The sequence below is a fragment of the Lissotriton vulgaris genome, chromosome 2_1 (genome assembly GCF_964263255.1).
Source record: "Lissotriton vulgaris chromosome 2_1, aLisVul1.2, whole genome shotgun sequence".
Classification (NCBI taxonomy): Eukaryota; Metazoa; Chordata; class Amphibia; order Caudata; family Salamandridae; genus Lissotriton; species Lissotriton vulgaris.
In genome coordinates, this window is record NC_141687.1 from 1,167,248,882 (window position 1) to 1,167,275,790 (window position 26,909).

Below are 26,909 nucleotides of genomic sequence, written 5' to 3' on the forward strand. Positions count from 1 at the left end.
CTCCATTATATTGGAATCACCAATGGTATTCATCCCTTTTTCTATCAATCTTACCCGTTCAATTCATCAACACTCATGGCAAATTAAAAAACATTGAGCTTGTCTCCTCCAGTATTAAAATTCACCTGATCTAAAAAGCGAATGTTTTGCGACCGCATTTCAATCACAAAACATTCTTTCATACCACTGCGATTCGGTATTAGGGAGGGGTGCCCTAAACCCGCCCCTTCCAATACCGAATCGCAAACCCTATCTGCGATTCGGTAATAGGTTACCAAATCCCAAATAGGGTTGGTACATTTAAGAAGGCTTTTTTCCATTCACAAGAGGCACGATTCTGCGAATGAGGTCGTTTGCAATGAGAAATTCCTTAGTACATCTGACCCTGTGTGTTTTAAATACACCATCTCCTACTTATTTTTTATATTAGCGCGTGGGATAAAATGATCATAAATATGTAAAGTACTGTTAAAATCGTAAAACAGTGCAACGTGTCCCTAAAATGGCAGCGAGGTCTGAAAGGAAGATTATAGGGCAGAGCCCACATCATGGAGATGAAGGAGGACCTGTGTACGTGTGACATCTAAAGAACTGTGGCGGTGGTGTTGGGTGCATTAACACTAGAAATCATATAAGTCAGGCAGCAGGGTCAGACGTCCTGCAGGAACAACAGAATGAATTGACAACATTCAAACAATTTTTATTGAGGGCAGTCAACAAAGTAAAATTCACCATGATGTAATTCCCAATGATAAATCTTTGACTATGGACATCTTTATTAAGGAACAGTTCAGAAATTATATTTTCTTCTGCTAAGCAAACTGCTAGGAAGGTTTCACATCTTGTTGGTGCTTCATCCTGATTCAGTTTTACACCACATTCCTAATCGCAAGCTATAGCACTTTCGGAATGAATGAACTGGTATTTTTTTGTACATTCATATCACCGCTGTATTAGTCTCCGAATTCATACTGGACTCTTCCTCTGCCTTCGATTGGCCTTTAAAATTACCTGGAGAGCCACAGAAATCACGGGCGTACTTCTCAACATTCCTGTCATGTCATTACACCACAAAGAAAATGGTTCAATAACATTATTTGTATGTACAACATTATTCAACGCAGCATAATTCGCTCTATAGTGTGTCAAGGCGCGTTACAGAAGCTACAAACGTGGTGAAACGCATTCTGGTTGGACAGAAATGAGGTCAAGGTTCGGGAACGGGAGATTGAAGGTATGATAGAGGATTCAGAAGATCAGTCATAATGGCCAATAGCAAAATATTGGGAGTACAAACAGCGCATGCCAAAATGCAAAGGGTAACATCGAATGAAAACTGAGGGTCACATTTATGTAGGTTTTGAGTTGCCCTTGCACCACGCAAGGAGGCGCAAGGACGGCGCAAATTGTAAGTCAGATTTGTCAAGCCAAGTGAGGCCACCTTTTGTGGCCCTGAGTACCTTGATAGATCCTCAGAAATCCAACACAGCGTAATTCAAAACCTTGCTTTACTTTGCCTCAGGGAGGCATTCCACATGTGGAGTGCGGGTGCTTCTATGCATCCATCCATGGGTGTTGGTGCATTCCCAGATTTACCATCAGTGGTAGACCTGGAATGCGTCTAAAGGTGAGGCGTAACAAGGACAAATATCTTTAATTCTCCTGGTTACTTCCTCTTTATTTGTGTGCTGCAATTTGCAGCACTCATAGAAAGAGAAAATTGCTTCTTAGGATTGTTTTTGTTCAGGAAGGTGCCCCTTCCTGCACAAAAAACAATCCTGCTTAGAGAAATAATCTGTATTCAAACTGCTTACAATGCAGGCACCCCTGCACCATGGTGCAAGGGCCCCTGCATTGGCGCTAGACAGCACATTGTGCACCAGCGCAGGAAAAAGACAGGAATGCACCATATATTGTTAGACACAGTGCATTCCTCCCCTTTCCCTGTCACGCAGGGCAGCCCAACAAGGTGACTTGCTGAGCTGCATGATATCAAAATAAATATGCTCCTTAATTCTTAGGGGGAAATCTAGTATTACTTTGTGTCGGGTTTGTGTCACAAAATTGATGCAAACCCAGCACAACCTGTTGTGCTTGGATTCACTGTGTGATGCAAATACTGATTTGCATTGGAAAGTTGCCTAAATTATCACATACATGCGCTATACACTATTTTGCCTTAATTTGCGTCAAGGTGGCTTTCCTTGGGTGGTAATTGGGTGTTCCCATGCAACCACCCATGGTTTTGGATGCAAAACCCTATCTGCTAAAAAAGGTAGGCAGCGCTTTGCGACAAAAACTCACGCCTCCTCGAGGCAGGCATGAGGTTTGAGCAGAAAAAAAAATCTTAAAACGTTTTTAACTTTGTATGTGTGCTGCACTCTGTGGGAAAAGTGTTACACTATGTCAAATGTGAGGGCCCGATTCACAGAACTAATTTAAGACAAAATCCTAAACTTACTACTTTTGGTATTCACAGAAGTTAGGATTTTGTCTTAAGTTTGTCTTAAGACAAATTTAAGACAAAATCCTAACTTCTGTGAATACCAAAAGTAGCAAGTTTGGGATTTTGTCTTAAGTTAGTTCTGTGAATCGGGCCCAGAGTTTTTGTACTGAAAAGGTGCAAAACCATTGTGTTGGCAAAAGGCAATCAAAATGTGCCAGCACTTACATGGACCGGCATTTACCTGGTAGCAGGTGGGTTGAAGGCCGCCCTCTCTCTCCTCGCCTTTTACAAAGGCCTAATCTTCATATCTACATATTTATACGAGTAATGGTGCCCCTTCCCAGCGGCCCAGTTGATTCCATCGGCGTACGAGGTGTGGTTTCCCCTGTGGTACTTCCCATTCAGGTTGGAGTTGTGACAGGAAGTGTACCACCAGGCTCCCTTGTACTGTGAGGCGCAGTTGGCGTCGGACCGGTCGTTGTCGCTGTCCATCGTTGAAAAGGGCGTGTTTCTGTGGCCACCCAAGGAGTCTCCTAGGAAAATAAAATTGCCATTCAGCTGTCAGTCTTGTGTTTGTCAAGCCTCAAACACGCCACAATACAATCATTAGTTTCTAAAAAGTGAATTTGATGCTGCCTGTGTGGAATTTGTTTATAATTTAGTTGCATGCAGATACCATATTTGAATTCTGCCATCTTTCCAAACTCGGTTAATTCACTGCCATTAAAATTGGTAACAGTAATACTTGTTATTAAAAGTGACTAGCATTTTGTGAAGCACTATAAAAGCACGTTATTGTTTATTATTATTTATATATTCCACATTCTGCATCATACCCCTGTGATGAAGACAATTTAAGTGCTGTTCATTTTGTAGATTGCTTGTATACAATGTGACGTGGGACTGCCATCGGTTAACTGCACACAAGGGCCCTTATTTATGAGGCCTTGCGTCAGTTTTGCGCCGCCGATGCGTCACTTTTTGTGATCCACCAGCGGCGTAAAAAATGCGCCTTGTTGCGCCATATTTAAAAAGTGACGCATCTAGGTAGACACGTCACTTTTTAAACCCCTGCGCCACATTATACCTGCGTCAGGTATGATGTATGCAGAGGTGGTGTTCCCCCGCAAAAAGCCTCGTAATAGTGACGCAGTGAAATCTATGAGATTTCACTGCGTCACTTTTAGGATGCTGTTGCGTCAAAATCTTGCGCCTGCCTCACAGCAGGCGTAAGACTGACGCAAGCCCTTTCACATGGGGCTTTCCCCATGTGAAAGGACGCATTGCTGGAGTTGCGTCACTTTTGTGACACACTCCAGCAATGCGTCACTTTGGCGCTTACAGATACGTCAGAAATACTGACGTATCTGTAAGTCCTTGCGACATGATGCGTCATACATTAAATATGACGCATCATTGGTGTCGCAAGGAGTGCGCAGTGAAAAGTGACGCATCGCTGTTTTCACGCAGCGATGCGTCACTTTTCATAAATGAGGCCCAAGGGAGGGGCCGACTCGAAATCTAGAAGGACCCTTAAATGAAAGATGACTAGAGAAGTCTTCTTTGTTTATGCTCCTAACCTTTGGAACATGGTCCCCGAGCTCTCACACAGTTCCATCCTTCAGCAGTCCACAATGAAACTGAAAACCTTTTTTTTCGATAATTCCTTTCTCAGTTGGATTGTACCTCAATTCCCCACAAAGAGAATGGTCCCACAGTAGCCCAGGATGTAATGTGAATAAATTGTACAAGAATATGTGTTTCATGTATTCCCTGCCTTTTCATTCCAGACGTTGGGGGATACCACTGGTGCTAAGCAGCCACCAGGGCACACCACACACAGCATCATACAACAGAACATATTGAGACATATGGCCTGATTCAAAAGGTAACTTACACTTTTGAGTACATTTACTACTTTTGGGTATTCACAAAGTGGACTTTTGTAGTATCTTACACTTTTGTAGTAAGTGCATCACTACACATGGCCAACAACTGGTACTGCAGCATCTTCCCATTGAAAATAATGGAGGTGGGGACTTACTACAAAAGTATATGTTACTACAAAAGTGTAAGTTATTACAAAAATGCACTTTGTAGTATGTTTTGCAGTAATACTATAGTACTACAAAACGTACTACTGTTAGAAATGGGGGTCTCTAGTTTGCAGAGGTAGGTACCGTTTGTCCAAATCGGGACCCTTGCTTCTAGTCAGGGTAAGAGGGATACACACTTTAGATAACCCGTGCTCACCCCCTTGGTAGCTTGGTACGATCAGACAGGCTTATCCCAAAGGCAATGTGTAAAGTATTTGTACCAACACTCACAGTAACACAGTGATAACACCACAAATGGACACCACACCACTTTAGAAAAATAAAGTAGCTTTATCTAACTTAGCAAAACCAATATGACAACAATCCAACATACAAGTATTAAGAAAACTGACTTTCAAAAGGTTTTAGCAAGTCAGTCCATAGAAAACTATGGATGCATGATTTCTTGCCTCAAAATTTACCAAGCCAAACAGCCGCAGTGATGAGAAGCATCGAAAAACAAAGAGAAGGGTAGTTCCTGAGACCTTCGTGGATGCGATGCAACAGTTCCGCTGTACATAGGGGAGCGATGTGTCAGGTCAGGTCTGTAGGGGGAAGTGATGCGTCGATTCTGAGACGACTCAGATCTGTGAGTGATGCGCGGAGAAAACTTGCGTACAGGTACGATGTGTGGAAATCCGTGATTTTTTGGCAAATGATGCGGCGGCGGCGAGCAGCGCTGTGTCAACCTTTTTAGCTGCGATCACTCGATGCGTCGATTCTTGCCGGGGTGACTGGCGCTGCGCCGATTTCAGCAGCAGAGCAGCAATGTGGGGAGATTCTTCTCACACCACAGCATTGCATTGGAAAAACTGTTGCAAGATGAGCGATGCACCTGGTTACTTGTTGTTGCATTGCTTTTCCAGCTCCCAACAGCAGAAACAACCCTCAGAGGCCCAAGACAGTCCCAGGCACCTCTTGGCAGGTCGGAACTCCCAGCAAGGAAGTCTAGTGGAGCTGGGGGTGAAGTCTTTGGGTTCCTGAGCATTCAAAACAGAAGGCAACCCTCAAGCCCTTGGAGACTTTCTTCAAGCAGGGGGACACAGCACACAGCAAAATCCTTCTCCATTCCTTGGCAAAAAACAGCAACTGCAGGCCAACCCCAGACACACAGAAATGGCAGTACTTCTCCTCAGTTTCTCCAGCTCTTCTCCTCGGCAAAGGTTCCTCTTGATTTCAGAAGCAGTCTAAATCTTAGGGGTTTTAGGTCCAATACGTATACCCCAGAATGTCTTTGTTCTCTTGGTGCAAGGGTCTCTGAGCCCAGTCCAAACCAGTTCTGTCCTCTCTGGTGCAGCTGCACTGCAGGAGATGGAGACAGCATTGTGTAAGGTAGATAGGCCCTATTCAGGTGCAAGGGAAATCTCCTCCCACGACTCTAAATGCAGACTGGGCCTATTCAGGTGCTCGTGAGAACTAAAACCAATAACAACAGGTCAGGAAACAATAGGAGGAAGAAGCAAAAAGTTTGGGGATAACCCTGCAAAAAGGGCCAAGTCCAACAACTACTTAGTGCAGTTTGTGAATAAGACCCTCACTTCCTAACTTATGTCCACCACATCCAAATATGACTTATGTTGGTAACTCAGTACCCTACACATAGTACACTGTAGTACTCTAAAGTATACATTACCACTGTTAGACATGTCATCCTTAGGGTGGTCTTCTCTAAACCTTTTGCCTCCTTGCCGCCTCTTTTTGCTGTATCTTTTTGTTGGCCTTAGGACCCTGAACAATTTACTGCTGCTGACCAGTGCTAAAGTGCATGTGCTTCTCCCCAAAACATGGTGACATTGGTGTATACCCAATTGGCATATTCAGTTTGCCTATAAGTCCCTTGTAAAGTGGTATACAATATACCCAGGGCCTGTAATCTAAATCCAACTAGTGGGCTTGAAGCAATGATTGTGCCACCCACACAAGTAGCCTTTCAAACCTGTCTCAGGCCTGCCATTTCAGGGACTGTGTGTTCAGTTGACTGCCACTTTGACATGGCATTTAAAACCACTTGCCAAGTCTTAAACTCACCTTATATCACACAGACGTCAGCCCTAAGGTAGGCCCTAGGTAGCTCTAAGGGAAGAATTGTGTGCAATTAAAAGGTAGGACATGTACTTTTATGTTTTACGTGTCCTGATAGTGACAAACATCCAAATTTATTTTTCACCACTGTGAGGCCCACTCCTCTCATAGGATAGCATTGGGACATCCTTAATACACTTTTAAGCTGTAATTCCTTATTAGAAAGGAGTAGTTGCGTTATGTTTCATATCTTTTGAATAGTAAAGATAAATCACCTTTACTGGTAAAGTTGGATTTAAGATTACTGTTTTAGAAATGCCACTTTTAGAAATTGGACATTTCTCAGCTCTTACTGCTTTGTGTGCCTTGCAGCCTGTCTCCAATATACGTCAAGGGTGGGTGTTAGCTACACTTTGTTCATTTCCTGTAGACAGCCACAAACACAGGAATGGTGGGTGTGACAGAGAAATAATCTGTATTCAATTGCATTCTGATAGATCTTTCTGGGCAGGAAGAGAGAGGGGGAGCTGACACTTACACCTGAATAGGCAGTGGCCTGTTTCCCAAAAAAGGACTGACTACCATCTATTGATAGTCTAGAGCCAGGGCTGGGAAGAAAGGGCATCTGCGCCGGATTGGGGGGTAGAAATGGTGTAGCGAGACTACTCGAATTAAGGAGTTTGAACTGCTCTGGTATGTACTGCCTTTTAACATTGTGGTTTTCTCTGAGTCCTGGAAGTTGACAACTATGCAGTCTCCTACACCAATCTTTTTTGTTTGATGACCTAACAGCCCCACTTTTCTGGCCATAATAATGTCAGATGATATGCTCTGGCCATTTATAACATTTTTAGTATACCAATGAGTCACTTTATGTATTCGATCCTGGGTGGATTCCCTAGTTTCTTGAGAGAGAGGGGACCTCCAGTAAAACTGCTACTAACGGGGCAGATGATTGGGGAAAATCAAGGATGCTTTGGTTCACTATTTTAAGTATGCAGTGATTTGGTTGGATAGTGTAGGTAAAAGGGCCCTCTCAGGATCAGGTTCAGGTGGTCTACTCGGCTGGATTACCTCAGGATTCTGGACAACAGGACCTGCTACCTTGCTTGTGTTTGGCTGACTTAACCCACTAGGTATTCCTTCAATCCCTAGAACATTAAAACATGGGCCGGGTGGGTGAAGTTGAATATGATTCTTATTCCGGGATAGGGTTGCCGCCCCTACCCCCATTGGTTTTGACATAGGTGTTGTAGCACCCTTATTAAAATTAGTAATCAAATTGTGGACTCATTTCTCAACCTTTTCTACTTTTAGCATTATTGGTACTAAAAGAGCCTTTGTCATTGACTCAAACTCTGTAAATCAAGAGTCCAATAGCTGCTCTTGGTTCAGACCAGATCGTCGGCGGTCCCCTGCCACAGGTGATGCTGGGCGTGGTAGTTTGCTGCCTCCGTGGTCGGACTGCTATCCCACGCTGCAGGAATGCGCCTGCCCTTTTGTGCACCTCATGGCACGAAAGCAAGATCGTGGGCGGCCTTCAGCCGTGGGTGATGCTGAGCGTGGTAGTTTGCTGCATCCCTGGTCGGACTGCTATCCCGTGCTGTGTGGGTGCGGTGGCCCTCTTGTGCGCCTCCTGGCGTGAAAGCAAGATCCTGGGCGGCCCCCTGCCACTGGTGATGCTGGGCGCCGTAGTTTGCTGCCTCTCTGGCTGGGCTATCCTGCACTGCGGGAGTGCGGCAGCCCTTTCATGCGCCTCCTGGCATGAAAGCAAGATCATGGGTGGCCCCCTGCCGCGGTGATGCTGGGCGCAGTTGTTGCCTCCCTGGTCGGACTGCTATCCCCCGCTGCGGGAGTGCAGCAGCCCTTTTGTGCGCCTCCTGGCGCGAAAGCAAGATCATGGGCAGCCCACTGCTGCGGGAGATGCTGGGTACGGTAGTTTGCTGCCTCATTGGTCGGACTGCTATGAGTCTGGTAAGTCATGCTGCTTACACTGATTTTTAGTGCCAGTAGTTTGTCTCGCACTGTAAAAGCAGCATAATGGCACTATGCGTCATGCCAGAGGATGCTGCTGCTTTCTACCACTTGAGTAGACATTCTACTTGAGCAACAGCTTCCTCAATGCGAGTGGCAGATTTCCCAACATGAGCGGTTGTGACCTGGCATGACTGCTGGTGTTGAGAAATGTCACGAGAGGTGGTCCAGCGCACGTTCTTTTCTCACAAAAGCTTGAGAGAAAAAACTCCCCTCCACTTCAGAGTTTGGCAGAACTTCATGCTCTGCATGGAGTGGGCAAAACTCTGCTTGCAGAGCAGAATTTGTCGCTCAACCCTACTGTTTATCCACCACCCGGGAGAGAACCTGGCACCCATCCTTCAGGAGGTGGTGCGCTTTGGGAGCAATTCTAGGCTCATGATCAACTGGTCGAAATCCGAGCTCTTCCCACTGACTGATGCCACCTCCCTGTTCCAATGTGACTTTTCCCCAAACTGGTGTGACGGCTCGGGTAAGTACCTCAGCGTTCCTTTACACCATGATAGGGAACAGGTGATCTGATTGAACTACAGTCCCGCTAGCAACACCTTGATCCCACAATGAAAAACTCTGCACCCATTGGGAAAGTGACTAAGGCTGTTCCCTGATGGACAAAATATGGCCCACCTGCTGTCTACAGACAAGTTAGGTCTCTCCTAGCCATCATCATAAACGTATCCATTATAAATTCCTACGCTACGCTTCCGTTACTCCTGTCAACCTTCACAGATATGACCACACAAGATCCCGGAGTGTCCCAAATGACATGACATGAAAGCAAACTTTTTACACATGACTTGGACTCGTAGGCATATATTGCACGCCACTGGACAGAGATCTTTTCCTGCCTGGTTCAAATGGTGGAGAAGGATATCGACCTGGCTCCACTTATGGCCCATCTGGGTTATGTACAAGACCTTTCAAAAGGCATCCGTGGATATACGGTGATTGCCCTCCTGCTTGCTAGATCGGACATTGCCCTTCATTGGGGTGAAAGGCACCCACCCCACCAATTAAAGCAGGCTTGCATGGCCTGGTCTATTGTGATACCACAAGTGAGCATTCTGCCACACTTCAGGCCCCATCCTCTGGGCCTAAGCATATTTGGCAGCCCCTCCAAACTTATTTAACGTCAGTGACAAATCCTACTCAAAAAAATCTGGAACAACTTCACTCAGCCTATGGGATCCCCACGGCATGATCCACCTGCTCTACCCCTCCCCCTGTGGCATTAGCTCTGACCTCTTCCTCCCACTCCCCCGTCCTCCATTCATCCCTCAGTTCTAATGATGCCCGATGGGTCCAAGGCATGAGACACATGCTCACAGTGCGATAGTTGGGAAGATGGAGTCCAATGACACAGCACATTATTCTTGCAGTTAAATTGTTGTGGGAAGATCGAATCCGACACCTGAAAGTGCCCTAAGAGTGTGTATTATTTTATCATTTGCCTTTTATTTGTCTTCATTACTCCGCTGTAGCTGGCGAATTTATTATTTCCTATTCTATGGATCAAACTGCTGCATTTCACATTGTGCTGCCACTGTTCTGGAAGACAATCTTAATGTAATATGCGCTTGAACTACGCACCATACCAAAATAAATTAAACCAAAATATTATTAGTTCGTGTGTGTAATTATTATTATTAATTATTATTATTATATTTTATTATGTGCCATATATTAAATAGATTTATATATATTTATTATATTCTATATATGCATTTTTATGTCTTTTTTATATGACGTGTTTATAATATACATTTAATATGCTTACATATTTTATGGACATTTTTTATTCTTCTTTATTTTTGTAGGTGATATTTTTAGTTTTACAACCAAAGTATATAAAGTGGATATTTGTGTCATCAAATTTATTTGGAGCAATAGTTTGTATTGCAATGTTTCTGTTGGCTATATTCTGTCTTGGAGCCTCTGAAAATAGCATTGCTACAGATATTCTACCTTCTCATTTCGATTTTCCCTACACTCAAGCTATCCACTTTTCCTATAGTATTAATTTATTAGCACTTCTTTGACTGCAAATGGTGTCAGTGTGATTCACAATTGCATAGAATGAGAGATATAAGTCTCTAAAGTAAAATTAAAAATAGACAACAATAAGAGAGAATCAGAACTTCAGGTGTAAGAAACATATATGGTGAGAGGATTGAGAGGAGAATAGGCAAGAAAGTGAAGGAGTGAATAGGTGGTAATGGAGACAATATATCAAACATCTATGTATGAGTTGGGAAAAACACATTTCTAAGGGCCTCATTTATGAGAAATGACTCATTGCTGCGTGAAAGCAGTGATCCGTCTCTTCTCAGTGCGCACTCCTTGCGACATGATTGATGCGTCATATTTATAATATGATGCATCATGTCGCAAGGAGTTACAGATACGTCAGTATTTCTGACGTATCTGTAAGCGCAAAAGTGACGCATTGCTGGAGTGTGTCACAAAAGTGACGCAATTCCAGCAATGCGCCATGTGAAAAGGCCTGCGTCAATCTTATGCCTGCCATGAGGCAGGCGAAGATATTGATGCATTTGCATCCTAAAAGTGGCGCAGTGAAATCTCATAGATTTCACTGCGTCACTTCCAGGACCCTTTCTTGTGTCAATACACCCCCTTTCATACATTATACCTGGTGCAGGTATAATGTTGCGCAGGGGTTTACAAAGTGACGCATCTACCTAGATGCGTCACTTTGTAAATATGGCACAACAAGGCGCATTTTTTATGCCACTGGTGCAATAAAAAAAGTGACGCACCAGCGGCGTAAAAGTGACGCACAGCCTCATAAATGAGGCCCTAAGGGGCAGATTCACAATTACTGGCGCATCCCTGCATATCGGCAGGGATGCGCCAGTAATTGTGCGCCGCAGCTCTGCCACCCTTGATGCGCCACATTTACAATGCGGCGCACCATGGGGCAAAAACGGCACAGATGCGTCACGCATCTGTGCCGTAAAAACGGCGCATTGCTGGAGTTGCGTCGCAAGCGCAACGCAGCTCCAGCAATGGTCAGGGGGGCCCTATGTGCAGAATGCTGCGTCAATCCTTACGCCTTCAAGCAGGCGCAGGGTTTTGACGCAGCTTGGGCCCAAAAGTGACTGATTGTAATCTTGTGGATTTCACTCAGCCACTTTTGGGAGGAGTTCCTGTGCCGGAACGCCTCCCCCTGCAATGGTACGCCTCTTCTGGGGCAGGGCTTTACAACGTGACGCATTTGGGAGATGTGTCACGTTGTAAATACCCCGCACCATGGCGCATCTTTTGCACCGCCTCTGCGTCACAAAAGTGACGCAACGGCGGCGTAAAAGCGGCACAAGGAGCTTGTAAATCTGCCCCAAAGTATTTACATTATGAGCTAAAAATAGTGTTCTGGCTTTTTTCATTCAGACAGGGGGTATAGTATTGTGAAATCCCATCTCTTTGGGTAGAGAGTTCCAGACTGATGGAGCTGCCCCACAAGATGTTGGATTTGAGCTGGAGAATATCTTTGCATCTAAGATTTCTGAAACATTAACATTTGGATATATGTGGGCATACAGATATATGTCCTAAAGCCAAGTGATGTTACATAACTGAAACCCTGCAAGAATTGATTTCTGAACAAGTACGTTTCATAGAAGTTTCTGTGAAAAATAAAAACAGTTGAGGGCATCCTTAATTGAAGCAAACCTTCTCCCAAATCTGAGCCCTTCCCTCACTTTGCCTAAAGAAATCAACTGTGCACTTCAAGAGAAAAGAGGTATTTATTATCTCCAGGTGAAACTAACGGATACGCTTCGAACAAGGAGCTAGTGCCAGTGTGACTGGGAGGCCACAGAAGATGTAACCCATCCCCTTTCAGCTTTGTCCCCTCTTCATGTCTTTTGGCCAAGGGAGTCATTGAACTTTGACACTTGAGTAGCTCATAGCACAGTTGTTAACTAGCTTAGTAGTGTTACCTCCAGCCAAGGGATGCAGATATTCTGAAAAATCATCTATGGCAGGATAAAATGTAAAAACATTACATCCCTACATGTAAAAAGTAAAACTGCCAATTATAAGTCTTCTGTTTTGTTTGCTAGTCATACACTGAACAATTCTTCTCAAACACTACCACCCAAGACAAGTTTTGAGTTAGTGGCCCATTCACAAACTGATTTTTTAAATATGTAAAGTAGTACTCAGTATCACTTCTCTCAGACTCCCAAACGTATTTGTAACCCTTAGGAAGAACTCGATCTCTGCCCTTCCCAGCTTTTCAGTGGCAGAGAGCTCTGTACATGTAAGTTTATGTCTCGATAGTAAATGTGTGAGAGGCCAGTTTGAGTGGTGGGACAATGGGGTACATCTACTACAAATGGAAGGAGGCTACGGAAATGTAAGGAGAGCTTTAGGGAGGGATATGCTGATACAAATACACACTGACGAAAAAAGAGCATTGCTGTTCACAGATTATCATCTGTAGTCATTAAAGCCCTGAAAATGTGTCAAAACAGGCTAAAATGAACTACAACCCAGCCTTGGAGTAAGTCAAGCACCACTAGTAGTGGAACCCCTCTCATAGAAACAGATGGAGGCATTCAAATAACATAATACCTTATAGGAAGTAATATTAAATAAATGACATTATTTTGACATTTAAATTATATGCATATTATATGCATACTTTTTTTTTTTTTAATATCTTTATTCGGTAAAAATTGCTCACCATAAAAGAGTACATATACACAATAAAAGTACATTTCCCCCGCTAGAACAATGATAAAATATGACAATATAAATAATATGGACCTTAGCCAAAACATCCTTAACAGTTCACTATGTTATAATAGGAGAACCATCAATTACATACAGTCAATCGATTGGTAGCCTACAGTGCAGCTTCAGTATCCTTGAGCGCGTCAGCCATGCACTGCTCAAATATTTTGCCACCCCGCATATCATGGCAGTGGATGATGAGTCAGTAGAGAGTACACGTAAGGCCAGTCTGTGACACCTCAGCCCCAACTCCCTGCATACAGGTTTCAGCCAGATCTTCCGGGCCACTTTGTAGGCGGGGCAGGCAAAAAGTAAGTGGGCCACAGACTCCTTAGGGGCTGCACAACCAGGGCACGAACGCGAAGGGCCACCAGAGTTGGACCACCTCGCGGTGAATTCATGCACCGGGAGGGTCCCGTACCTTAATTTTAAATATAACGCTCTGTCTAGAGGCTTGGTTATAAGATCAAAAAGGGGTTCCAGCTTTCTAGCCCATTTGAACTCTAAGAACCGTTCAGTGAGTGAACCCCCAGCCCCCCCCGCGTATTGCCTCGCCCTGCACCCAATCCCAGTATAACTTCTTGATCACTAGTTTGGGCGGCGGCATTTGGGTCTCCCACACATCTCTCAATCCCAATTGGAGAACCAGGTGTCTGACATTGTCCAGCCATCCAATCTTGTTGCCAGTATCAAGCAATATTAGGTCGTCCAACCCTTCAGCATATTTGGCAAGCTCCTTGGTCCTTCTTAGGCGGACCCAGAAGAGCAATGGACGCAGCCTCACTAGGTCCTTTAGGGCTCGTCTGCCCAGATCTAGTCGCAAGGGCATCAACGGGGTAGAGGCGGGGAGAGCCACCACCTCCCTCAGAAACTTATTTTCCGCTAAGGAAAGTTCCAGAACGTTTTTGAACCCACAAAGCTCAGAGCCATATAATGCAGCCGGGAGTATCTGGCCCTCATAAATGGCCATGACCGGAGACACAGGTTTACTTGTTGACTCGCGATACTCCCTCAAGGTCACCCCAGTTACTCTTTTGTGACCAAGTAACATTTTAGCCAAGTGGTCCTTCCAGTTCATTCGACTATTTATCCGCACCCCTAAATAGTCGAATGAATCGACCATCTCCAGGGGTGCCCCATTGAGCGAGAAGTTGTTTTTAAATCTTTTGGAGGGTGAGAAAGCCATCAGCTTGGTTTTCGAGGTATTGATGGTTAAGCCTCTATCTATGCAGAAGGAGCTAAATTGATTCAAAAGCTTTTGCAATCCTGCTGGGGATTTGGAGATCAGTATAGTGTCATCAGCGAAGAGTAGAGTGGGGATTCTTTCCCCCGCCAGGGATGGAGCATCCGACTCTTCCCCTCTCAGATGATCCACCACTCCATTCACAAACAAGGAGAAAAGAGTCGGAGCCATAACACAGCCCTGGCGTACTCCGCTCCTCACGGGGACCCTATCAGACAGCTGTCCCTGGGTACCCCATCTGATCCTCGCATAGTTCCCCTCGTGGAGCTTTACAATTAAACTCAAGAGTCTACCGGGGAAGCCCATACTTCCTAAAATCTCCCACAATTTAGCCAGAGGGAACAGGTCAAAAGCTGTTTTGAGATCTATGAAGGCCATATAAAGACTGCCCTTTTTGATGGTAACTGTCTTCCAATAGATAACAAAAAAGCGAAAGACCTGGTCCATCGTGCCCACTTTCCGGCGGAATCCTGCTTGGAGGTGGTAGAGGATGCTAGCCTCCTCCATCCAATCGCCAACCCTTGAGATAATGACCCTGCCAACCACTTTCTGAATTACATCTATCAAACTGATAGGTCTGTAATTGGCAGGGTCATCTCTTGCCCCCTTCTTATACACAGTAACCACCTCAGCCCCCTTCCAGGAATCTGGCACAGGATGGCCCCTTACAATCAAATTCCTTATAATGGCAATTAAGTTGGCCCAGGCCATAGGTTCCGCAATCAGGAGGTCCCCTGGGATCCCATCCGGACCGGTTGCCTTCTTTGGGGTCAAGTGTCTAATAGCCACTGCTACTTCTGAGGCCGTAAATGGATGCTTGTCCTCCCCTGTAGGTTCCCAACCCCCACCGCTGGCTACCACGGGGCTATTTGTATCTTCAGTTCCGCCATATAAAGCTGAGAAGTGATTAAACCATTGCTGGCTAGTTATATGAGCTGCTAGTGGTTGCGATCTCCCCTGTCTAGCTCTATTGATTAAGTCCCAAAATAGCTTTGGGTTCCTCATACTCACAGCATCTGTTAAATCCTGCCAATGCTGTTCCTCCCATTCACGTTTAGCCAGCGCTAATACTTTCAAATAATTCTTCCTAGCCGCTCTAACTAGTAAAGGATCTCTTGAGAGAAGGGCTTCTGTCAGGTTTTTCCTTTTACCCTTGCACTGGGCCGAATACCAAGGGTTGCTTGAAATGGGGGGTGTATTCATTCTGCAACGTTTCCCTTTAGAGAGAAAATAGTGACTTACTTGCTCTATTGTGGCTTTATAAACTGTATCAAGGGTAATGGGAGGATTCGGGCTACTCCCGTTTTCCCGATCCCAAACCTCCAGATCCAAATGCAGGCCCACCACCAGGGATTTAATGGTCCCTAGTTGGTCCTCCTTCAAGTTTGCCTTATCCCATTTCAGTCTACGATTATTATTATATGGGATAATCTCTTTAGTTAACTTCATGGGGGCACTCACCCCCCTATCTTTAAGGTTACCCCACTTAAACTTGCTGCACAAGGGGTTATGGTCACTATCCTGAGTAGATACCACCTCCATATCAATTAGGTCAGTCCACATACTAACGTCCATTAAGATGTAATCAATTCTGGACAGCCCTGTCAGCCTATTAAAGGTCATCGCACCTGCGCGGTCGGACATGGTCCTACCGTTAAGTGCTCTTAGTTTGTGATCCCTGATAAGGGCATTGATTTGGATTGCCCTTGCAGACCATTTTCGAATGGGGGGGTAATGACGTGGGATGGACCATTTCGAATCTTCTTCTTCAATACCTACTTATATGCATAAGTACAGATATACGAAATATATTTATCTACCTAGTGTTAGAAAAAATATCATTATACATTATTTTAGTATTTCAAAAATGTAATGATAAACTTTATTAACTAAAAATATAAAAATAACCTGAATTAAATCAACTTTGAACAAAATTTACTAGACAATAAATAGGGCGGCATTTAAACAAAAGTTTAAAAATTATAATTTATAAATTAAATGTATTTATATATATAAATTGAATTTATGAATTATATATATATATTTGAATTCATATTTTACACATTCATTAATACACATTAAATATGATGGGGTATGTGCCAAGATTCGACTCTATTGGGAGGGAATCCTCACTAAATTACAGGAGGTCTGCGAGAAAGAAATTACCTGCGCCATACGACTATATCTCCTCAACATATGGGAGACCACTGACCTGACCAGCACTGAGCAGACCTGGGTATCTCTGGGTCTGGCCATAGCCAAAAGAAATATTGCACAGAAAAGGGGAGTAAGCGATAAGCCTCGAATTGGGGACTGGGCAAAAGAAATGGACAGATCCATGACAGCAGAAGAAGAAGTCTATAAGAATAGAGGATGCCCCAAGAAATGGGACAAAAAATGGGCTAAATGGAATACATTCAGGGGCGATCTTTGCATCTCTCCAACAGAGGAGTTAAGAAGGGGAAGGGACGAGATCGAACGTCGATAATTTGTTTATATACTAACTATGTAATTGTATGCACGGGCTCATATTGAGACACGCTGAGACACTAACTGTAATGTATACTTCCAATTTTGTGTGGCTTGCCTTCAACGAATTGTTCTGTTAAACACTAAATATAAAGAGTATTTAAAATATATATATGATGGGTATATGTGTTGTTACATTTTATTTTATTAGGTTAATAATACATATTTATTCAATTATTTATTTATTTATTTATTTGTGTATTTTATAAAGCGCACAGCTACCCCCAACGGGGTGTCCCGGCGCTAGTTGACATACAGCAATTTGCACAAGACTTAATCCTGGTGGGGGAATAGCCAGGTCTTGAGAGATCTACGAAACTACGGTTCCGGCTGGATCGTACGGAGTAGGAGTGGAAGTTTATTCCAAAGTTGGGTGGCACACACTTTGAAAGATTTACCTCCTGATCTAGTTTTTTTAAATCTAGGGGTGACAAGTAGAAGTTTGGTATTAGAGTGAAAGGCTCTAGAGTGATTGTAGGGACAGAGTCTCTTTCTAAGGTAGGCTGGTCCTAGGCCTTTGGCTGCCCGAAAAGCCAATGTCATTGCTTTAAACTTGATTCTTTTGGTTATGGGGAGCCAGTGCATCTTCCGCAAGTAAGGGGATATGTGTTGTCTTAGCGAGATGCCACAGATCAGGCGGGCAGCAGCATTTTGGACTGTTTGGAGTCTGTGGCATAGGCCTTGTGACAGACCCAGGTAAAGTCCATTTGTATAGTCTAAATGAGATGTAATAAGTGCCTGAACCACAGTTTTACGAGTGTTGCTAGGCAGGTAGTCAATGAATTTTTTAATCATTTTAATTTTCCTGAAACAGGCGGAAGATACTGTCTGGACCTGGGTGGCAAAGGACAAACGGTTGTCCCACCTGACGCCCAGATTCCTGACTGAATCTTTGGGAAGAGGAGCAACACTCAATTCTTCCGGCCACCAGAGATTGGAGGCAAGGGGTGATGGTTGGTTAAAAAACAAGACCTCGATCTTATCCGCATTAAGTTTTGGAAAATTGCGGTCCATCCATTCTGCAATGTTCCTAAGACATTTTTTGAGAGGGTCAAAAGTGTCAATGAATACATCCTTATAGGTGAATAGGAGCTGAGTATCATCAGCGTAGGATGTTATTTTAATTCCTGACTCTGAGATCATTTCAGCCAAGGGGGTGAGATATATATTAAAAAGAAGAGGGCTTAATGACGAGCCCTGTGGGACACCCCATTTAAGGGGTCTTGCAGTAGAAGTGTAGGGGTGGGTTTGAACCTGTTGTTTGCGTTCTACAAGAAAGGAAGACACCCAATCCAGTACTGTACCCTGGATTCCTATGGACTTCAGGCGGTTCAGGAGGATGGGATGGGAAACGGTGTTGAATGCTGCTGACAAGTCCAGCAGCACTAACACCACTTTGGAGCCTCCATCTAAAGTCCATCGTATAGAGTCCGCCATTTCAATCAGGGCTGACTCGGTACTGTAACCGGAGCGGAACCCAGATTGAGAATCATGGAGGAGACCTCTGGACTCAATAAAACTGGACACTTGTTGGTGGGCCAGCTTCTCCAAGATCTTGGCCGGCTCAGGAAGAAGGGAAATGAGCCTGTAGTTACCAGGGGCCTCTGGGTCGGCATTGGCTTTTTTTAGGATGGGAAGTAGAAATGCGTTTTTTTCAAGCAGCTGGATAAATACCTGACCTCAGAGACACGTTCCAGATGGAATTTAAATGGGGATTGAGGAGTCCTGCCAGGGCTTTGTATTGTTTAGCAGGCCAGGGGTCGCTAGGAGAGCCAGACTTACATTTAAGTAGTTCCCTAAGAGAGGTTTCTTCAGATATTTCAGTGAATTCTGCGAGTACTAATGGAGGAAATTGTTCCACCATAGGTACTTCACAGGTATAGGAGTTGATATGCGGTTTGGAAAAGGAAGAATAGATAAGTGCAATTTTGTCTTCGAAGAATTCAGAGAGTTTATTACATAGAGTCTGTGACGTGGGATGAGAGCAGGTCAGGGCCTGGGGATCGGTAAAGGATTTGGCAATTTTGAAAATCTCTCTGGAGGAGTTTCTTGTATTATCAATTCTATTGGATAAAAAGGCTTTCTTGCATTTTATGAGAAGTTTGCGATATTCTTTGAGAGCAACACGATAGTCAACCTTACTTTCTAGAGAGTATGTAAGTCTCCAGCAACGTTCAAGAGCCTTGCAGGTGGACTTCTTTTGTCTAAGTTCCTCAGAAAACCAGGGAGCTGAGGGGGAGGATCTGGGAGATTTAATCAATTTCTGAGGAGCTAGGGAGTCAATAGCTGTGCCCACCCACTTATTAAGATTAGATATGCTTGATTCAAGATCATGAGCTGGGGACGGTTTGGAATCCTTCAAGTAATTGGATAGTGATTCTGGGGAGATTTTGCTCCAGTTCCTTCCAAACTCCTTAGGTGTCGAGATGGCTCTCTCAATGTGGGTCAATTGAAAAGAAAAGGGAACAAGAAAATGATCGGACCAGATTACTAGCCGAGGAGCCAAGACCGATATGTCAGGGAGGTTGGAACATATCAGATCCAGCGTGTGGCCAGCTCTATGTGTGGGGAAGGTAACTAATTGCGTGAGGTTGCATCCTGCGAGTGTGGCAATAAAGTTAGAACTGTATGGGCAAGATACGTCATCCACATGTAAATTCAGATCCCCCAGTAGAGTGAGGTTGGCATACCACATGCAAGCTTGCGTGATATAATCCGTCAAGTCAGGCAAGTGAGTGGGGCTAGAGTTAGGAGGTCGGTAGAGCAGAAGGCCGGAACAGGAAATGGACGCAGAAAGCTTGATGCAGAAGGGAAGACCTTCGATTCAATCAATCTGCTCATAGTGAGGTGATGTGATCTCCCATAGTTTAAAGTATTTCACATTTATATTATAAGTTCAGTATTTATGGTTATATTAAACACGAAAAAACTTTAATAATTTTCACTATACTTTCCCATTGGGCGAGTTCCTTCACAGTCGTGGAGATAAACATCTACGTGTGTAAAGTTACTAGTAGTAAAATTACACTTGTAAATCATGTTTTAGGAGGCTCCTTCTGCCTCCTGTTTTGAGGGGGAAGAGACAAGTAAGTCTACTCCTAGGTGTAAATCTACATCATAATTTGTGAAAAGCAAAAAAGGGTGTCGTTTCACCTATGTGTACACACAAGTAAATATTCACATGTATATTTAGTTTTGTGAATTGAATAGGCTCCTAAGTGTAGCATTTGTCAGATAGGGCAACACTGCTACAAAATATCAGCCTGCAGTGTGGTACTGTAGGTCAGAACGGAACAATTTAAGATTATTAAGATTAAAATCCTATTTCGATAACTATTTTTTCATATATGTAGCTCTACACGGTACACCACTCATCTAGTTACCTTACATTATGGCATTTATTAATATTTTACACATCCCTTTTCAGACTAGTGACCTGAGCCCATGTCACACAGTCCCACAGTAGCAGGGCTTACTTGAAGATGAAGGAAAAGGTGGTTTTATACAAAGGATATTGAGGATGAAGAGGATTTATCATTCCTCAGTCCATAGCAGACGTAAGAAAGAAGGGGTACAATAAGAAAAAAAAAATGCAAAACACCAAATCAGATGACATTTTCGACACAGGGAGAGAGAGACACGATAGACATGGAAATACATGTGATACAGGATACAATTGGAGGCACATGTAGCTATTAGGAGACAAAATACGTGAATCCCACATATTTCAAACGAACACTGATTTGGACTCAACAGAGAGGCATTTTTCAGAAATCCCAAAATGATGTGAGGCAGCAGCAGTGTCAGAAAGGTACATTAGAAATGAAGAAACATATAATAGCATCCAAAATTTGTTTTTGATTATGGCACTAATCACAAAGGAAAAGGTAAATGCAAACTATAGATCCTCATTAGGTGACGAAAATGAGAAGAGTACTGTTTTTTCGGCAGGAAGTAATGTAATAATTATTTTGCATTTGTCAGTAGGTCATAGGTCGACTGTTTGAAATGCTAGAATGTTTATCAAGCTAAACTTAGTGATGAAACTATCAAGAAGAGTAACAAATATTAAAATGTAATACTGAGAGTTGAATCAGAGTGTTGCCACTTGTGTAAGGTACGTGTGAGCTCATAAGTACACTTACCATATATACCTAAAAATCAGGTGCCGTCACAATCTGGGGCCAGATGTACAAAAATTGCATTTGCCAAAAGTGGTCATACATTGCGCACCTATGTACAGGGAGGGCTGTTCGTAAAATCACCACTCAAAGTGAGTTGACCTACCTAATTACTATTCATGAGGTAGGTTGCAAATGGCCACTCAGTCCAATTGGTGGCCATCAGCCGGTTGGGGGCATGCTGGGGTCAGCAGACTAACATGTTTGTGATTGTTTTTTTTTTTATTCAACCGGTTTTCCTTAAAGGAAGTACATTTTTGAATGCACACCAGATAGGTACAAAGTTGGACACCCTATCATTAGTGTAGACTGGTCATGGTAAAACCATTTAATGAGTAATTTGGTTTTGCTTCTTTTGTTTGGTGGGGCTGCTGTGCCAAGTCTGCTGTAGTATTTTCATTGGAGGTGATTGTGAAGACTGTTTGGAACACCAGGGAAAATATAGTTTGGTAGGATTTATGTGCTCATTCTGATAGTAGTGATGGTAGTGGATTTTTAGTTTGTGCACTGAGTGGGAATTTAGACTGGGGTTTTTGAGTGCTAGCGAGAAGCTCACATGACCAGTACAGATGTTATCATTTTAGTCTGTCTTAATGATGGTTATGAGAAGATGTCAGTAGCCTTGTTCGTGGGGGAGGTTAGAAATTTTTCAAGACCCAGTTTGAATGTTCAGAGAAACATTGACCTCAATGTACAAGCGTTCATGTTTTTTCCTTATGCAGAATAAATTGCTGTTTAAAGATTTCTGCAGGAGGCAAGCATGACAAATTGGGATGGGCTTTGGAATAGAAATTAATGAGCTCAACCTTGAGGCTGTTTAATTGCAGTGCTTAATTTGAGCCAGTGGTTTCTGGTGCTCAGCACCAGCACTTAATTACCAACGCAGGTTCTTGTGACATTCTGCCACAAGGTGGCGGTGTCCGGCTAATTTAGAGATGACCATACCAGCTAATTATTTATTCATTATGCATTTAAATGACTATCACCTGCCAACCAAGCCATCCTTATAGCTTTTGGGGCCTGATATAGTCCGAATTGTCACACTTGTAGGAGTGTTATGATTAGAAGTTGTGTTGTTACTATCACTGGCAGCGTGGCAGGGGTAATGTGCGGTACAAGTTGCCGCAGCCTTCTGGCAAGAGCCCTGGCACTTATTTTTCTACAAATTAAGCACTGTTAATTGGAAATAATTATCTTGCATTCAGGACTCACTCTATCAAGAACTTTCAATAACTCAGTCTCTGATGAGGCTTCCAGAGACAATTTGTAACAAATAGCTGGAAACCATCAGCTGGTATCATCAACATATGGTTGCACGGGACTTGAGAATCTGTAATGATTTTGTGATGGGGGGGGGGGTGAGATAAATGATTAAAAATACATTGAGGAGGATGTGGTTCGGCACACGAAGGGAACCCTTCCAGGCAGAGGAAAGGGCCCAATGGCATTTTCTAGAATTGGTGTTCCAGAGATTAGTGGAGCCAGTTAAGAGGGGAGCTCCTTAGCACGGCTCCTCTATTTAAAAGGGTAGGAAAGTTCACAGTGTCAAACCTTGCAGACGTGAAATTGATTTATTTGATTTATATTAATTACATGAATTGTTGCTGTAAAAGGCATTTGTAATACTTATTGATTTATTTATTTAGAAGTTATCTATAGCGCTAACAAGAGCCGAAGGTAGTAGAGCGCTTTACAGTAAAAGGAATGACAAGGTGAAACAAAAAGACACGTAACAAATAAAGGCGATCCTCAAAAGACAGTATTGGAGGAGGAAAAGTTAAAAAACACATTTCTGAAAGTGAAAACTAAACAAATACAATCATGGGTTAGTCCTATATGCATAATACTAATCCCCACTAAATCGTTAACACTGTACCCCTGACCCTTATCCTCATACCTGCAAAGCCTGTACACCATACCCATCCTCTAATAAGTAGCCACGGCCTTAACCCCAACATCTTTAGCCCTGTGGCCTTCACCGTTAAACCTTAATTCCTATTCAGATAACACCTAACCCATCAATCCTAAACATGTAACTTTAACCCTCTCCGCCAACCCCTGAACCCTACAACCAAACCCTTCCATCTTACCCCATACCTTTAAGCCCTATTCTCCAGGCAGTAACCCCATAGCCGTGACTCCTCAACCTTAAACCTTAACAGCGCACCCTAATGCCTTTCCCAAACCTGTAGCCCTTAACTCTGTCCCCCAACACTGATTCCTACCACCAAACCCCCAGCCCAACACCCTTAACCCTTAAACCAATAGCCTTAACGTATATTCCATGTACCCATAACCCTAAGCCCTTAACCCTTAACCTGTACACCAAACTCTTAAACGTACACCTATAATCTTTACACCCTTAACCCAAAATCACATACTTTAAAATTCTGTACTATTACCCCGATACCATAGACTCATTAACCAATACTTTTAGTACTACACTTTTAATCATTTGCCACTTAACCCCGTACCGTTAAGGATCTACTTCTAACCCTTGACTTTTAGCCCTGAGCCCTTAATGTCTGGTCCCTATAAATCCAAGTCTTAACTCAATACCCAAACCATATACCCTTAATCCCTAGCCCCATAATTAGCTGCAAATTCTTAAACCCAATACCCTTACTCAAACCCTTAACACCTTAACCCCTTTTACCCACTCCTTACTTCAATATATTTTGGAAAGAAACAATTTGGGAAGTGGTTTTTTTTCAAATTTTATATTTTAGAACTAATAATTGAGGGAGTTTATTTTTAGAGGAGTTGCTTTGGAATACAGAGGCAATACAGCGGTGGAGACAACAAGCATGACCAGTCGGCAGCCTATGCTCTTGTCTACAATTCTTAAGGTATTGTAAAGTGCTAGGCCTATAGACCAAATGTAAAGGGAAAATTCAGTTATTACTTTCAAGATGTAGTGTCATAGGTGCACCAGCATTACTACTTTATTTTCAGGATGTTTTGTTGTTATTGTTTTTTTGCCCTTGTGTAGCACAAGCTTGTGGTGAGCAATGATGCATGCTCTTTCAAAAGCCAACTATGGAGCACCGTCAACTGGATTTCAGGGATCGTAGAAAGTACCCAAGAGGGGCACAGTAGTGCAGCCGAGACCAAAAGAACTTTACTTGAGGTTGCACTGCGACTGCATACTAGTTTTGTAATCTAGTAGTGGAGATGACTGTAAGTGTTCATAGAGTGTTAAAACTGTGAACTTCAGGATTATCAGAGATACAAAACTGTGTGAAGGCGCCAGAATGGACCGAAGGTGTCATAAATGGCATGTGTCGCTATGTGGCCAAAGACATAGACAATAATACACTCCCATTGCATCTGCCCTCCCCAAATCGCACAAGCTTACCCATGGTCCCAGCAGAGTAGGCCCCCAAAATCAATGTATACAGTTCTGAAGCACCAAGGATTTTGAAGGTACTGTACATTGCGAACCACGACTGACCCTCAAAGTCTGCGGCATCGATACGAAGCTGGTAGGCTCCTGTGAGAAGACAGAAAGAAAAGAGAGAGACAAGTAAATTGAGGGACTGTTAACAACTAAACCATTCTCTGGAGGATCTCATGCTTGCTGCTTTCACTATTCAACTGTTGTGTGGATAAAACACAAGAAGAAAGATTTGTAGGATGGAATACATGCAGGACAAAAAAGGGGGGAATTTGCTAGTCTTGTCAACAGTTTTCATCCTTCCCTCAAATTTGCCTGAATCATTACACCAATTCCCTTTTTCAGATGTACTGCTCTGCATATATGAACAGAAAATGTTAATAGATATGAACAACAAGAAAGCAGAGGCTTATCAGTAATTAAACAGGACTTCACACCATCCACATCAATCTAAGAATCCTCTCCAGCTTGTCACTTAGGCACTCGTTATTAGTGGCTTGGTGTAATAGGGTAATAATTCCACATCTGTTATTACCAATGTCATGGGTGTCGTAACACCTAGTAACAGAATTACTGGGGATCACAAGTTCATCTGTGATAGTCCACTATACAATAAGGGATACATGTGAGAATCAGGGTTTCTGCAAGTGCGAACCCATAATTGGAGTAGAAGTCAAACCGCTGTGAGACATCATAAGGGGAGATTTCCAACATCTTTGACTGTTGACTAAGAGGACCTACGTTTAGTACCTCTGGGATAGATAACAACCTGGTGATTCAGAGCACCCTGTCTCATTTCACCTGAACCACTACTCTACAAACCTAGAATTAAACATGTTGTATTTTCTAGACACAAGACTGCATACATACTGCCCCTATAGGTACAAGGAAACTTAGCTTCACCTTCCTCCTTCTATATATTAGCTATTCTCTTACTAGCTATTAGACACTGTGCAGTGACTGCGATTGGCAGACGCTTCACTTTTAATGTTGTTTTCTTTCTTTGACCGTTTTATTTATTCCGTTATAGTTTTAGAAGCCTGACCTCTTCCACCTGCCTTTGCCTTTGTTATGCTGTTTGGTGCCGATCACACTTGTTGATATTTATTTTCCCTTTTATTGATTTTCAACTTTTATTTGCCTTTTGATTCTTTTCCAAATAGTTCTCAGTTGTCGCCCTTTGCGGGAAACTGCCACTACAACGCGGCCGTTTCCACGAATACACTAACCACGCATGCCTTATAATGCATGCGTGGTTACCACGGATAACCTTTACCACGCATTCCTTTACCATGAGATATGTAGTCAAGGAATGTGAGTTAAAGGTAGAAATAAAAAAGGGGGCTTGGGGGGTGTTGGGGGTGTCTCCCCCCCAAAAAAACCGAGTGGGTTTAAAAAAAACTCTTACCTAAAAAGCGCTCTTCTGTGCCTCCTGTCCTTAACGTGAGCCTCCCTAACGACGTAATTACGTATGTGCATCTATGTACTGCATTGTCAAAAAAATAGAACAAGCATTTACAATGCAATGGTCTCAGCATTATTAAAGGTAGAGCTATTGGCATTGCTCATGACATTTTTTTTGTGATTTTTTTATATCATAAATAAATGGCATTGTTATTTACAATGCCAATAGCTTAATCGCTCGCAAATGCATGACCTATTGCATTTATACCCACACAGAGCCACACACACAAAGCCACCCACACATACAGAGCCACCCACACAGATCCATTCACATAGAGCCACCCACACACACCAGGGCTCTAAGTGGAAGCGTTTTCAATAATATACAAGTCATAGTTGCTGCTTATTTATCTTATGCAACTAACAACCATTGACAAAGCCAATAGTCCTGACTTGGTGTAGGTATTAAGTTACTTGGTGTATCATATATATGGATGCAATTACAGAAACAGCAAAATACAACTTGGGTGGCACACTATGCTAAGCACAGATTTTTAGCTTTCGTGTTTTTAAGCCACACCCTTAATTACATTGGCCACACCCCTTTGAGAGCCCCTCCAGTTTCTTCATCCCACATAAAGCCCTGCTCAAGGGACATAAGTCACAGAGACACTGCCACGTTTAAGTTCAATTTATGTGCCGAAATGACTCTGTATGAGAAGGACGTTCACTTTCCGTGCACGTGGACCCGTCGGTAACATTATTCTACTTGGGAGTGATGCTTGGGTAAAATCTCTGT

The 26,909-nt window shown here is 43.2% G+C and overlaps 1 protein-coding gene across 3 annotated transcripts in view; it reads right to left on the reverse strand.

Annotated features, from left to right (window-relative positions):
• Positions 1-684: 684 nt before the first annotated feature.
• The window catches only part of FCN3 (ficolin 3), a 96,938-nt gene continuing 70,713 nt past the window's right edge, over positions 685-26,909 (reverse strand). For all 3 annotated transcript variants that reach the window (XM_086956868.1, XM_086956869.1, XM_086956867.1), the window contains 2 exons: positions 24,668-24,802; positions 685-2,979 (listed from right to left, as the gene is read on the reverse strand). In XM_086956868.1, the coding sequence (XP_086812994.1) occupies positions 2,732-2,979; positions 24,668-24,802 (383 nt within the window). In that variant the 3' untranslated portion in view covers positions 685-2,731. The remainder of the gene's footprint in view (positions 2,980-24,667; positions 24,803-26,909) is intronic.